The following is a 15,771-nucleotide window of genomic DNA, read 5'->3' as shown; positions in this document are numbered from 1 at the left end:
CAGTAGATCAATTTCTATGTATTGAATTCTAGACTTTTACTTTTTTTTTTCCTTACTCTAAAATAATATTTTTCCAGATGCCTAAGAAATTGTGGATGTATTTGTCAAATTATTTTTTGTCTGATGAAAAATGCATCTGAGCATGTCATTATTATCATATTTCCAAGAATTAATATGTAGACATGTCTGTCAGAACTTACATAATATTTTTCAAGAGAGGAAAAAAGATTGAACCTTCAGGGAACAGTTTACTTAGAACATCTAAGAAATTTCTGCACTGTAAAGCACTGTTTTGCTGGTGTTATTTTTTAATCACAAGATATACAGTTTTCCATGGATGCTTAGTGGTATTGTAAATTTCCTAGACAAGAAGGATTTATACAGATAATGGACACATTCACCTGACAGTGTCATTGAGACCTGTGCATTCTCTTACCTCAGTAAATTGAGATTGCCGACTTCTGATAGCTAAGTTTAGCTTACTTTCAGTGAAGAACACCTCCCTAGAGAATGCTTCGCATTTGTTTTTTCTCTTCTTTTATTTCTTCAGGACAGAGGTTTCATATGACAAAAGCATTTTCAATTTATTTTTCCCCTCTTCCCACTTATCTCAAAGATCTGGCCCTTTGATTTTTGCCCAGTGATGGAGAATATTCTGGAACTGGAATAAAGGTATGCCATTTTTCTGACACTATAATTCTGGAGATTCCATTCCATATCTTAGTTGTTCTAGACATCTAAAGTGGCATTTAAAATGGTTGGATTGAAGCCTCCGCTTTGCAACCCATCACAAGAGAAAAATGTTCACACAGTGCTTGCTTTCATTTACATCACAGAGTCGTGGTTGTTCTAGTTATGTGGCACTGTGAATCACTGCTGACCTTCTGTAAAATATCATCCTGTAAAGAAGACAAGTTGTAACTGGAGAAAAATGATATCTGAGAAAGTGCAAAGTTAATATCATACATGGTGACTGTAAGTACAGTCCACAGAAGTACTGTTACTGTAAATGAATTGAATGTCTGAGTAGCTATTATCACAGATTCAACACATGGAAGTTAAAAAGGAATTCTACCATGAGTATAACAGAAAACCAGGAGCAGCTACTGTGGAGGGAAGACATTTTCCCTCTTCATGCCTCTGAACATCTTTGACATTTTTTTTTTTAAAGCTGGCTCTAGGTTTGATAGTAAAGTTACTTTAGCACATCGTGTAGAGGTTCTTGCTTTTCTTTTCTGGACTGCAACTTGTTAGTGATTCACAAACCAACTATAAGCAAATAACTATATTTCAGGCCAAAAATGTGTACTATGTTGCTTTTCATTTTTGCTACCTACTGAAACTTATAGAAACTAATAGCTTCGGCCCATTGGCAATAGCTTTGAAGACAGCAAAGGAGAAAAAATACTTACAAAAATTATCAATAAAGAAATGAAACAGAAATACCTATCATGTAGTTCACATAAACAAATTAACAACTCCAACTTTAGAAATGTAAGAAATTAAAATCATTCCAATATATCTCCTTTGTTTTTAATTAGTTTATGACTTCTCAGAAAATGTAACTGCTGACACAAGCAGAACTGAAAATTGAAACATGCCTTAAGATATAAACAGGATTTTACTTTTTTTTTTTTTTTTTGTCTTGTCTCTGCTTTAAATGCATAATGTGTCAAAGGAATTCTCAAATTGTGAATAATAAATGAGCATCTTCCAATGTGCTCTAGTTGTCACCTACCATGGTCTTACCATTGTATCTCTGCTTCCTGGATTTTCCTATGCCCTCATTTCTTTATTTAGATTAGAAGCTCAATATAAAAAGGCAGAGATGATGGAAAAAAGACTGTGATAACAGCCTTGCATACAGTGTACAGCTTGGCTTAGTAAACTATGACATCTTCCGAGTGTGAAGAGTTGCTGTGTTACAGCCATGCATCATTTCCCATGGGTAACCTCAAATGCACTTAAGATAAAGCTTAACTTCTAGTTGACATATTTACAAAGAGCAGCCCAAACAGGAGTAGGTTTAAATCATTAGAAAATTTAGATCATTAAATGGAGCAATGTATAACACAAGGTAGAAGATAAATATTTCTTTCCCTATGTGGGAGTTGTTAGTTTTCCTTAGCAGTCAGTCCGATAATCTCCAGTAAGTCCTGGTTCTTACCATACCTCAGAGGTGAAGTTCACCATTTAAATCTACTGATATAAAAAAATCTTTCCTTCCAGGCCTAGAAGTGTGAGATCTGTAGTGCTCATCATCCTGCTGCTATTACTGCTATTCCATATGCTTGTCTTCCCCGACTATTTGCTGTATCTTTTTTTCAGATACCAAAGAAATTTCTCACTGCATAACCCCCTGGCTCCCTTTCAAACTATTGCTGTTGATATAACTTTTTTCCCCTTTTCAATAAACTCTTTTCTATATCATCAGTGTCAGACTTTATCCTTGGCTGCCTACAGCTTTTACTGATTGAGAGATTTTTTGTTCTGTGCAAAGCTCTTAAAAGTTACTGCCTTTCTAGCTCTTCTCTCCACACATTCCTATAATGGTTTTTGACAAGAAACAAAAGCAATTAAAATCTGAAAGCTCAGAACACCAGAATTTTGGATGCTCAGTGACCTTTGGAAAACCAGACACAGTTTCCTCTTTTGAGAAAATGTTAGATATCTTATTTTAAGATTTTAAGAAATAATATTTTAAGAAATTTAATGGGACAAAAATAGCATGTGAGAGTTCAGATACTTTCCAGTATTTTACTTATATGTAAACACAATGCACTAAGTTACCATATCTAAACCTGTGATAGAGAAATAATGAGAAATGACACCTCTGATGATATTGGGAACAGAAAATTTCCAAGCCAGTGTCTCAAAGATAATACTTTTTATTTGTGTCAAAATAATGAAATTTCATTGAAGTAAAAACTTTACATTGTTTCTTTGAGAATGTTTATCACTGGGTATGTTATTACAGAAACTTCTGGGTATATCATGTAACATCTGTTTCTACAGAAATCTAGTTACTACTCAAGAGAATACAAAAAACAAAAATTCACCATGACAATTCTTTGAAATTAAAAATTTTGTATTGGTTCCCTTTTTCATTTAATTGTGTCTTACACCAATATTTCATTGTATCTTGTATTTAATTATATAATGTTAACAGTCCAAGAAAAACAATTTAATATTGAATGAACAAATACAACACTGAAAGAAAAAAAAATCTATTTTTTAATTTGTATTTATTCTATACAGTATAAAAATATCAGTTCTTTGTTTGGCAAGGCCTTCCTCACAGAGAAGCAAGGTTTAATTATAGCTTTTTTCACATTTTTTCACTGTAAAATTGAATTGTATAATTTTCTCATTTCTTCATTGTTTTCTCTTTTCTTTTTTTCTCTTAGCTTTAATAGTTTTTTTCTTCACACTTTTCCTCCCATCTGTCCACATTTACCCTTGTAGCATACATTCTCACATCTCAATGTTCTTTCCTTTACATCTTTGCCAGTATTGTCTGTGCTAAAATTACTGCAAGATCCCTGAGCAGGAGTCCTCAGTTTTTCTTCATTATATTCAGTCTCTGATGCTTTTGTTGTCAGCCAACATTTTCATCACTGCTACTGGACCTGTGCACTGGACAATTGACTCTTTTTAAAATTTAAGTCACAGGCAACAAGGACAGCACTCGGCCATTTACCTCCTCTTCACTCTGTATAGAAACCAGTGGAAACCAGACTTCATTATCAATAGGTTTTTCTCTTTTGAATTTCCAAAATAACGTGAAAGTTGTATTGCAGCTCAACAACATACTGTTATCATATTGGAAAAGGAATATACATGCCACAATGTATTATAGCGCCTGCATGAGGCTATTAAGGAATGCTTAAGGATCTGTAGATTGTTGAAATAATGTTGAGGCAGGAAAAAAACCTGGTGCACTCTTGTCCATACTGCTTGAGAAGGGTCGCTGGTGTATGTTTATAACAGTAACTCTGCTTGGGTGTTATGCGAGAGTCCTAGCAGTCCCAGAACAACAAAATGCAAAATATTATGGGAGCAGGATGTATATGCAACAAATAAACTTCACAAAAATGAAGAGAACACAATGAATTTATAACAAACTCACCATGCTGTATATTTGATATTTCCAAAATGGGGAGGAGTGTGGAGGAGTGTTGTGGGTACTGCTTATGTATGGAAGTAAAGCTAAAGGATTTCAGTGCTGAGTTCTTGGCTTACCAGCAAGGGTATCAATTCCCAGCTTATATATGTATTTCTTCTGTGAAACCTGCTACCAAAATATATTATGTTGATGTGGGATGATATTACCAGTTTTTCTAAATATCACTGTCAGATGGCATGCAAAATAAAATGTTGGCAAAAGTGGGTTAAAATGAATGTTTTAAAATTTTGCACAGAGCTTGACAGAAAGTAGCATGGAGAGTAACCACCTGAAACAGATCTTGTATCCAGTTTAAACAAAAACTTAACTCTTTCACTCAAATGTGTGTGCAGCAGTCCAATGGGCAAACATATGGCATACTGACTATATTATTGCACTAGATTTTCACAGAGTGACATGGATTTCATTTTTCCATAGATTAAGATAAAGCTATTTAATACTGTAGATACAGAGGTAAGGAAAAATAAAAAAAAATTATTGTTTGTTTGAAATAGGAAGAGAAACATGGCAGATGTATTCAGCACTTATTAACTTTCTATTGTTTACTAAAATACTCCAATCTCATAACACCACAATTTGGAAACCATGTGACAAGCAATACAAGAAGAAAGCTCTTTTCTTCTAATGTCTCTTTCCATGTATCAGTCCTCATCTCTCTCCATAACTGCTTGTGTTTCAAATTATCACTGTTTCAAATTTTTTTATTTTTTATTTATCTTGGACTTTTATTCAGAGGCATTTTAACAAATTTAAACAATGGTGGCAACAAACTGAAAATAAATTTTACACATATGAATATTAGCTATAACTATATATTGTTAAAACATTTCTTCCCCTGCATGATCTTTATGCCTCTTAGTTTCTTAGACTTGAAGGGATATGTGTAGTAACTTCCTACTCTCATTAGCACCTACAAATGCTCGTGCAATGTGTGTGTAACAAGCATTAGATTTTCATTGTCTATGCCATATGGACCCGTAGGTAACAGAAGGGTGAAAAAGTCTTTTGTTACTACCTCCCCCTTTCTTATTTATCTTTAAATTCTACTAGTGTAGAACATGCAATATCTACTCTTTTCCCCTTCCTTTGCCTTCCCACTTTCTCCAGACCTCTCCAAAGCATGTGTCTTTGGTGACTGTCCTTTCAGATGTTTCCTGAAAGCTCAATAAAACTCTAAAACCTTTTGCAAACACTAAAACATGAAAGTCTTATTTTAGCTTTTACTAAAGAAGTTTTAATATTCTTCTGAGAGTCTGGAGGATTTTGCTGTGCAAAAATTTCACAATAGATATCCTCATAATTCCAGCTAGTCAGTTTGACAAGGGTCCATATGTTATCAGCAGTATAACATGGGAGGAAAACACCTGCAAATTTGGCCCAAAATTTGTGTCAAGGTTCACTTGATTCCAATAAAAATGCAACAGTTTTAAATATTCTTATTTATATAATGTTACTTTCCAACTCCTCCCCTTTTTCCTCTATTGGCCAGAGAGGCTTCCTGACAAACTTTAATTCTAGATTGTGCATTTTCATAGATTAGGGCTGGCTAGTTTTAATATGTCTCATGCTTCCATTGATGGGAAACAAACAGTAAATAACTTCTTTCCTTTTTTTTCATTTTTTACTTCACTGAAATGTTATTCTTGTTTTGACATTTTAGATAATACAGCCAGTATTCTAACAAAGCGAAGGAGATACAGTCGAACCACTCAAGATATCTATTACCTCCCAGTTTTGATTTCTGATGGTGGCATGCCCCCTCTCAGCAGCAGCAGTACCCTCACCATCCGGGTTTGTGCCTGTGAGAGAGATGGACGAGTGAGAACTTGTCATGCTGAAGCTTTCCTCTCCTCGGCTGGCTTGAGCACAGGAGCTTTAATTGCAATCCTGCTCTGCATTGTCATCCTTCTTGGTGAGCCATTTGCAATACTAAGTAATACTATACCTCCAATGCCTCTCAGAATGTGACAGGGCACAAGGTTACAAATGGTATGTTTTTAAAACAATGGTTGCCTTGTAGTAGGAGACAATTAGAAACACTCAGCTCTGATTAGAGGGTAGAAGTTTAGCTACAGTTAATAAGAGAAATTGCCTTTAAAGTAAATTTTTGAATATCTGGAATCCAGTAGAAATTATTTTCAGAAGTTATCAAGTAATTAGGACTGGAGATACTTTTTTTTCCATAATTTGGAAGGATTTCAAAAAGAGATGACTCTAATATCATGTCTTGAACAGTATGAAAAGTTATAGAAAATAGATGGGCAAAGCTTTATGAATTGCATTATGCTGTAAGAAGCATCATTAGCTCTCTACAAAAGCCATTTCTTAATTACCTTTGTGGAATAAACTGATAGCAATGCACAACATAATCCATAGGGACAAGGGACACAGGAGACTATAAGCAGACTCATAAGATTAATGCCATTGCAAGTGCATTTCTTCTTCACTCTTTTATGTTTTTTATTTTCCCCTAATTCAAATGTTACCTATTAGTAAATACTGTGGCTGATTTTAGTTTGTTTTTTTTTTTTTCTGTCAGAGACACAACTTTCTGCATACATGACTCTGTGCTACTCATGTGATTTTCTGCATTTGTACAGAGAAGGCAAGAAATAATAGCAATTGCAGTGTAACTGAGAGGATATTTTGTGGGCTTTGTTCCCAAAGAGTACATTTTCTAAGACCTACTTTTTTTACAGATTGCTTCAGTATTTCTTGTCAGAAGGCTGTTTTAAAATATATAGTTATATGTATATGTATTTTATTACACAAAATTGAAAATTCATAAGAAAAAATAAATGTTTTACATATCAATTCAATTTATATGCTAAACATTGGTTTTAATGAACGACTGAAAGCCCTGGATTATGCTTCTGAAAAAAGCCAACTTTAGTTACTCATTTTTCTTTTACCTGAAAGAATGTTATCTCCATTATCTCCTTTATGAGATCCCTAATAAACTAAGTAGCAGGTGATCCCAAATACCAGTACTGAAAATATCAGCCTGAAAATATTGCACCTTTGTATTTTTGACTTAGTGTATGCTATTTATGTAACATACTCAGATGTAAACTTTAAACCTATTCTAATATCTGCAGTTTTCTCTTTAGCAATTGTGGTCCTTTTCATCACCCTAAGACGTAGCAAGAAGGAGCCTTTGATCATTTCAGAAGAAGATGTGCGGGAAAATGTTGTGACATATGATGATGAGGGAGGTGGAGAGGAAGATACAGAAGCATTTGACATCACAGCACTGAGGAATCCATCTGCTGCTGAAGAGCTAAAATACCGGAGGGATGTTCATCCTGAAGTGAAGCCTCTGTCCAGGCATCATCCCTCCTCAAGCCTTGACAGTATAGATGTTCAGGAGTTCCTTAATCAAAGACTAGCAGAGGCTGATCTGGACCCCAGTGTGCCCCCCTATGACTCCCTGCAGACATATGCCTATGAGGGTCATAGATCAGAAGCTGGGTCTATCAGCTCTTTGGATTCAGCAACGACACACTCTGACCAGGATTATAATTACCTTGGAGACTGGGGACCTGAGTTCAAGAAGCTAGCTGAACTCTATGGGGAAGTAGAACCAGAAAGAACAACTAAGTTGTAATTCCCAGAACAGAGAAGTTCCTAAATAACTGGACAGATAATGATAACAATGGTAACAAAAAAGTGAATACTGTACTTGGAACTGAGTAAATTGTATGCAGTTACTGTAGAACAAGTGCCCTTTTCATATTTGAAACTGGGTTCTCCAATTAAAAGAAAGTCAAATCTTGGAAAATACAGAAAAAAATCTATTGTCCCTTGTGTATTTTTTTAAATTGCTCATTAAAATGTCTGGTATCTTATCTACAACAATGCCTAAAGTAAAGCCAAGAAATGGCATTTTTATTGCAATATGCATAACAGCTCCAAGTTACAGTAAGTTTATGGTCATGTCTGTTTGAGAAGAGAGCTAACAGAAGATCAAATCTCTTGCAGGTGATTGTGATGTTGCATTTCTAGCTGTGCTCTAGGCCTTGCGATCCCAACATGAGGTAGACAATGAGGTTTATTATCAGTATGAGAAGTGCTGTCAGTCTGTTTCCTTTACAGAGGTGATAAGCCACACTTCTCCTCTTAAATAAATGGTCCTTTGATGATTTAATCTTATTGACTTAGCAGGTTGCATTGAGAAGCTGTCATTTCATTATGTCCTTCATAATCTTGTCGTCCATAACCAGCTAACAGATGGAGGACATCATTATCTGTAGCTCAAACTCTAGCCCATAACCCCAGACCTGCTCTGTTACTAAATGCTAGAGGAACGGTTGTTTCCAGTATTGTGCTTTTTCTTTTTGTCTTTTCATGGGAACATAATTCATCTAAATGGAATAGGCCCAAAGTACTCTTTATGCAGCTAAGCAGATGAAGCATAGGCTTTTTCAATAAAAACAAAAATGGCGGCATCATTAAACTATGTGGGGTTTTTTGGTTCACTGTGCTTCACTTATATCAAGAGCTGAAGCTTTTTAAATCTTTTACTGGTCTGAGTCCAGAAGCTACAACAGTCTGTTTAAAACTCAGAGTTCTTAATCACAATGTTTTTCTATTTCTGTGTGTGATTAAAAGCAAAATAGAGCTGCTGGTAATACACTGGTATAGCAAAAATTGAAGCAAGGATAATAAGATGATTATGCTTTTTTCTTTTAAATTCAATCTACTGATATCTATTTTTTCTTAGAATAATTGCCACCTCAGAAGAACAACATGTTTTTTTCCCTATTTCAAGCATCATGGAAACAAGAGCATTTTAAGTCAGTGAAGGAAATATCCCATTACTGTGGTTCCTATGGATTAAATAAATTGATTTTTTACATTAGTAACTTTGTAGCATTGCAGAAATGATAGTTCTCCTTAACACAGCAAGGTGCTTAACACCTAATCCAGCAATTATTTTTTTTCTTTTTTTAGCATTACAGCAGCAGAACTGCTAAACAGTTCTGCTTACCATAACAGCCTGATTAGCTCCTCATCTGACAGCTTCTGATTTTTCCTTTCCTTTGTTAGGAATTTTAACCTTTTCTTTGTCTTTCTGGTGATAATACTGTGAGCGGACTAGAAACTGGGTTTCTGACCTATAATACTCACGATCACTATCAACAGTCCTCTGCTTCTAATTCTAATTCCACTTTAGGCAAATTGACTTCTTCCAGTATGCGTTTGATTGGAAAACTATCCAGAGTAGAAGTTGTGTACTTTTTTTCTTACTCTGTGGCTTGGTGTGTAGAGTGATACAAATTTGAATGCTGCCCTAGATTCCTCGCTCTGCATTTTAGGTGCAACTTATATCCACTTATATTCAGCTTAGTAAAGAAGGGTGTATATTTATTGCTGATCTACTGTAGGCCACACAGGTGAACTAGATAATTAAGCCTTCTTTTCTTTACTCTATAGTTGGATAGGTCCTAGACATAACTGAAATTTTTGATCAGTTTATTTTGAAGAGTTGTTTTTTTTGTTTTTTTCCTGAGCTGTAGTTGACTGCTTTTGGTTTAAACAGCCTTCTGGAAAAAATAGAAAGTATCTTTGTAAGCAACTTTTACACTCTATAAAGTATTAGTTGTACTGTAGTTCCAGAATTGTTTTTTTTTACACTACTTTGTTTAAAAATCGTAATTACTCTTCTCTCTTTCAGAATATGAACCCACAGGAAAATTTAGTATGGAAAAACACCTGAACCCTAAAATATTCTCCTGATGATTTGAAAGTAGTTTAATAATTTCTGTTAAATTTTTATATACTTTCATGAAATACAGAATCTTTTAGAAAAGCATTCAAGGAGGCATTCTTACTGTAGAGTGAAGTTAGATGCAGTTAGAGTTACACACAAGCTGAGAATGGTTGTCTTTTATTGTCTTTTTGGGGGTAGAACTAGGATATGTTTCAGTTTTGTCCCAAATAAAGCAACTAGTATTGTGGGATTTTATTAGGATAAATTTTCTTTTTATTTAAGTCACACTTGCTTTACGCCAACATCTAAATTTTTATACTGTATGAGTAGTGTGTTAAAAACAAAATGTTTCAGCATTACTAGTACCATAATACTTTGTATCACAGCTGCATGAAAATTGCATTCATTGTTGTATAATAGTTTTGAGAACTAGTATTAGTTATCTTTATGCCTATTCCCTCTGTCTCTACACCAAAGTAAGGGAAATTGATTGTATTTTTTGTTTAAAGCAATGTTCATGCTGTTGTTTTTTTTTTATTTACATCACAGAATGGTCAGGTTTACAGGCAACAGAAGTGTAGTGACAAGCAAATAGTCACTCCTTACACTAATGGTCAGTTTAAGTTAATTATATTGCAGAGAAATAATATTTCACTTTTCTCCATTCCTGGTGCTGTCTTTGCTGCTATACAGCACATTCATCATACCCAGGAAACCTGAATCCTTTAAAACTTTGCAGGGTTATTGAGACACTGCTTCTGTGATGCTGCGGTGTGTCCTGTTTGGTACGTCCTATCCACAGTGATTGCCAAATGTGCTTTTCTATCATGATATGTCTGCATGATTGCTATGCTTTCTGTGTTTTATTCAAATACACATCACAGTGTCGTGTTTGCATGACAAATAACAGAATATTAAATCTTCAGGGCCACAGAAGAAGGCCTTACAGTGCAGAAATAACAACTTTACAATTTTATAACCCCTTTGATCCTTTGTATCCTAAAATCAAATTTAAACTATATTTGAGAAATTCTATGTTGACCTAGATTCTGTGTTGACCTTCCTAGAAGTGGAAGAAAATTAACACTGGATCGCACAATCATTTTGTAGCATTGCTGATTTAAAAAAAGCATATATTCAGTGAAAGTATTGTGGGAATTTTTTTCTCAGTTTATGGTTAAATCTCATAATATACACTATGCTTAAAGCTTTCATGGATCTTTCTTGTACTGATATTCTCAAATATTTTCCTATTAGCATAAATAGTAATCCCATTGCTGCTGAACAACTAATATTGAAAGCTGCCAGTTTGACTTAAACTGAGAATACTGAGTAAAGTTAAATGGCACATGCAAAGTGATACTTAAGGGCTTTTCTATTTACAGTTTTATTTCTACAACAACCATTCAATTAATAGTACATTTCCACCAAAATAATTAGCTGCATTCCTTCAAATGCAGCTTCAAATTCCTTCAAATTCCTTCAAACCCTCTTTCTTGTAATGGTGAGGGCACTCAGTAAACTGTAATCTTGACAAGTCAAAATAATCTGAAAAAATGGTCAGTAGAAGAATTGTAAAATGTGAAACTAAATTGTCAAATTAAAACCCATCAAAAATGTAGTTTAAGGCACTTTAAAGACAAGGAGGAGCTTGAATTCAACTGGCATTAGATTAAGATTCGTACATTGAAAACAAATTAATTTGTTTATCAGGGTTACCTTTTAATGCATACATATAGACTACTGTAAATTTTAAAAGTAACTTCATTCTGTTATGCACTTTATTTTTTTGCATTCTTCTTAGAAAACTGAAATAACTGCAAGCATTTTTGAGTTTTAATTCTAATTTATGCAGTTGTTTAAATTGTGACTACTTTAAGAAAATGCCTATGGGAAAGTATTATTTCTGATATTTAAATGGAATTATAAAATTTTTGTGATCTAAGAATTTTTTAAAACATCCTTTAGAAAATGTAATTATTGGACCAGTCTGAAATTAACCAAACTCATAAGCTCACAAAAGGGTAACAAAGGGAATATTCTGAATGAAAAAAAGGATATGAAAATATGCTGCCTAGCATTAATTTGTGGATTATTATAAAATGTTAAAACCTTGTATTTGCAGTATATATAAATGGCGCAGTGCATTCTAAGGAGCATTATAAGTGTGTTACCACTTTTGGACCATTCATATTTTTCCAAAATCTCCAAAAATATATATTTTTTTTTTAAACAAAAGAGTAATGTAAAGTATACCTCCTTATGCAAGTGTTATTGATAGAAAATTGTTACATTTTCTTTTAATAAACAAAAGGGACAAAATATTTTTTTTTTGTATTTTTCAAATAAAATGTTCTCTTTGCTATGGTGATGGGTTATTGTATTCCTCATCACAACCAGAATGTGTTATTTTGCCTTCACTTCTGTATTCTGTACTCACCAAGGAACAAAAACATCTACAGACACTCCATCTTTACGACTCAGGTGTGACATAGTTGTATTAATGAAGTCAATGTCAGAAATGGGATGGGAAGCTGAACTGGATCTGTAATGCCTGATATAGTCCCTTGGTTGTGCCACTATTTCAAAGACTGTCTCACATGATTATTGCTACAGATGGATAGGGGTGGAGAGAGACACCATAAGATACTTTAGAACAGATTGCAGTATAGCTGCTAAATGGTTCTTTACTTGTGACTACTGTTCCTCTCCAACCATCACTGTCCTGAAATAGAATGCTATAGGATGAATGCATTATCCACATGAGTGAATTGGGGAATTGCACATCTATGAATCCAAATTGGTGGTAAAAGCCATGGTTATGATCCCAAGTTGACACAGAAGGCAAAAGTAGACAAGGACATTTACAATGGTCAAGTTCAGGCACATGTAATAAAAGTGAACAGGAATCAATCACTCTTTCTCAAAGGAATTGACAGGCTTTATCAACAAATGACATCTAAGAAAATAATGACACCATAGCTCACAACAAACTTGCTGCAAACAAGGCTGTCTTTCCCAAACTGTTTTAAAATTCAAACATAAAGCGAGGGTAGACAGGAAATGAAGATAGAATGCTCTTGTTGAACCCCACTTACTCTACTTTAATGTCCATGAGTCAATTTAGATTGTGTACCACCATACTATGCAATTTTCACATGTGTCTCACCACAAACAGAGAAAAAAAAAATTATGGTAAGATAATATTTGCAAGATAACTGTTGCCAACCTGAATTTGAATGCAAATTTAGGGAGGTTTTGTGGTATTTGTTTTAGTCCTCAGTTGAAATGTTAAAACTTTCAAAATAATTTTTAGAAATATTTTAGACAATCTCTTATATTCAAGATTGAATTTTTTTTTGTCTTAACAAAGCTATCATCTTATATTATCCTGAAATTTATTTCCAGTTTGGAGTCTATACTACTTCTATATATGTGGCAAATGTATCATTTATATTTAGGTTCAGAGGGTCTCCAAAAGCTAGAACATTTTGCTTGTGAGTTTAGCAGACTTCTTCTGTGGGCTTCATGATTCCATGTAGCATTTTTGTGTTTTTGCAACTCCTCACAAGTCCATCAAGGAAGTCCCAAAGATCCAACAGAATTTCCACACTAGCTGTCTTGTAACCTGTTCTGTTCTGGAAGTACATGCAACAGAGCTGATAGGCAGTCAGTACCTGCAGAAACATACTCATCCAGCAGAGATACCCTCAAAGCAAAAATGGACATTGGTATTAACACTCCTAGAGGATCATAGGGCACAAAGACCTTGGAAGGTGATAGATGCCTAACAAAGTTGAATAAAATCAGGGTCTACAGGAACTCCCACCATAGTGGACCTTGTCATCATGTGTGTTCAATGCCCAAATGACTGGTGAGCTCAACGGAAACTTTGTGCAGGAACATGTAAATAAGTGAGCTGCTCAAATATCAGACCTGCTGTATCTTCTGCTAGAATTCTAGGTGGGAATGGGTCTGTCTTAATACATTTTTCAGGCTAACAGTGTCAACATAATTCTGAGATATTCTGCAGTTCTTACACACAACTTTACCTACCATGTTAACTGTCTTGAAACAAACTGGATTACTCTCTATCATATTCTTAAGATTATGAATTTTTTCTTTAAATCTGAATTATATCCTTGGTTTAAGAGCAATTCTTCCCTTTATTTTCTGGAACTGATCTAGGTACAAAGCATCTACAATTAAAATTCAGCCCTGTTTTGAAGTCTCAAGCACACACATCTTAATAGCCAGCTTCATTATTGGATTTGAGCTAGCCAAAAATCAAATACTGCTTGTGTATGAAAAGTAAAGCTCATTTATTAAGGCTATTTTGCTTCTGCTAGTGTAGGTCTGTTGATCAAAAACTATGCTTGATGTGAAAAAGTGTATGATCCTGATTATGTCATCTAAACCACATTTGGATTTCTCAAAAAGAAGTACACACAGCTCATAATCTGTACTACTTACAAACTATGTTAACTTTTTTTTTAAATCAAACTTGCATTTTCCAGAGAGTTTCAATGCTTTGTGCAATATAATTTTTTATCTGTGAAATGGTAACATGGAGAAGAATAGTCGAGAGATCAAAATCTTTCTAATCTCTAGATGTTCTAACTATTAAAAAGAAGAAAACTTGAAAATATATTTCTTTATTGAATTATCAGCTCTGAAAAACAAGTTTCCTGCATATTGGTAACAATAAAAATAATTATATTACTGTTCTTTCTTACTTGTTTTTAGCATTTTTTTTAAGGCAGGATGCCAAAGTATACCTTAAGTTTTGGCTAAATGGGTTATATAACTGAGAGTATAGCATGCGATTTTCTGAGAGAAGGAAACTAAATAGAAAATAAAACTCTCAAGTCTGTATGTGAAGCAGGCTATATAAGTGTATCAGAGACCAACACCTCATAAACATATTTCATCCCATTTAGTGCTAAAAAAAAAAGAAAAATAGCCTCTAATGTGCAGAGGTTGCCTGCTATGGCCCTGAGCAGATTGAATGAGCCTGCTGGCACAACCCACATGAGGCCGCGTGGCCGCCACGTGAGTGGCACCTCAGGGGAGAATCGTCTGCCCCTGATGGTGCTGAGTGCTGCTCGTGGGTGCGCAGCTTGGGTATCTCTGCACTCTGAGAGGAGGTGAAGAGATGAGAGAGGACACTTGTATGCCAGCCCAAAGAGTCCTTTATTTCCCCAGGTGGGGCAAGAAAGGTGCCCTCTGGCTGGGTGCAGGAACAAATGCCGAAGAAATCAATGATTACAGCAACTTAAATAGGGGGTGGGCAGACAGGGGTTTAAAACTGTTTTGCCCAATGGGTATAAACCAGAGAGGGATACAACAACCTATGATAATGTGGCAGGGATAGGTACAAAGTAAGGGGACAAATAGAAAAGCTAAACTGGAGTGATTGATGCAAAACTTCCTGGAAGAAACTGGGGATGGTTATAGGATTGGCAGACAAAAGGGTATAAACAAACTTGGATTGATGGAACCAAATAAGGAGAAAACAGGGAGAGGTGAGAAGATTGACAGATAACTGGGGAGCCAAGTGGTGGGAACTTTTGGGACTTGTTCCAAGTCCAACTGGAACAGTTGGAACTTGAATCAAACCAACTGTGAGGGGACAAATGGGGGAGCATAAAGGCTAACAAACATTAATAAAGCCAGTTGACTAAATAAAGCCACACCACAACACTAGTGCTCACCTGATATTTTATTCTTTACAAATGACCATTTCATGTGTATTTATCAATAGGGTCTTTTTACTTTTTCAGTAAGACTCACAGCATTTTTTTGACAAAATTTCTTTTTGTGATTACCTCAGAATATTATGAAATCACTTCTGTTGGATTTTATGGAAACA

At 34.8% G+C, this 15,771-nt stretch overlaps 1 protein-coding gene across 17 annotated transcripts in view; it reads left to right on the top strand.

Annotated features, from left to right (window-relative positions):
• Window positions 1–14,627, top strand: part of CDH18 (cadherin 18) — a 526,603-nt gene extending 511,976 nt beyond the window's left edge. For 14 of the 17 annotated variants that reach the window (XM_031503961.3, XM_021526413.4, XM_085571653.1 and 11 more), the window contains 2 exons: window positions 5,847–6,098; window positions 7,285–14,627. In XM_031503961.3, the coding sequence (XP_031359821.2) occupies window positions 5,847–6,098; window positions 7,285–7,793 (761 nt within the window). In that variant the 3' untranslated portion in view covers window positions 7,794–14,627. The remainder of the gene's footprint in view (window positions 1–5,846; window positions 6,099–7,284) is intronic. The other 3 variants (XM_085571657.1, XM_085571663.1, XM_021526417.4) reach the window with 1 other exon arrangement.
• Window positions 14,628–15,771: the final 1,144 nt, after the last annotated feature.

Source organism: Lonchura striata, chromosome 2, assembly GCF_050655825.1.
Source record: "Lonchura striata isolate lonStrDom1 chromosome 2, ASM5065582v1, whole genome shotgun sequence".
Classification (NCBI taxonomy): domain Eukaryota; kingdom Metazoa; phylum Chordata; class Aves; order Passeriformes; family Estrildidae; genus Lonchura; species Lonchura striata.
Note: the sequence above shows the minus strand (reverse complement) of the source record. Positions and strands in the feature narration are given on the sequence as shown.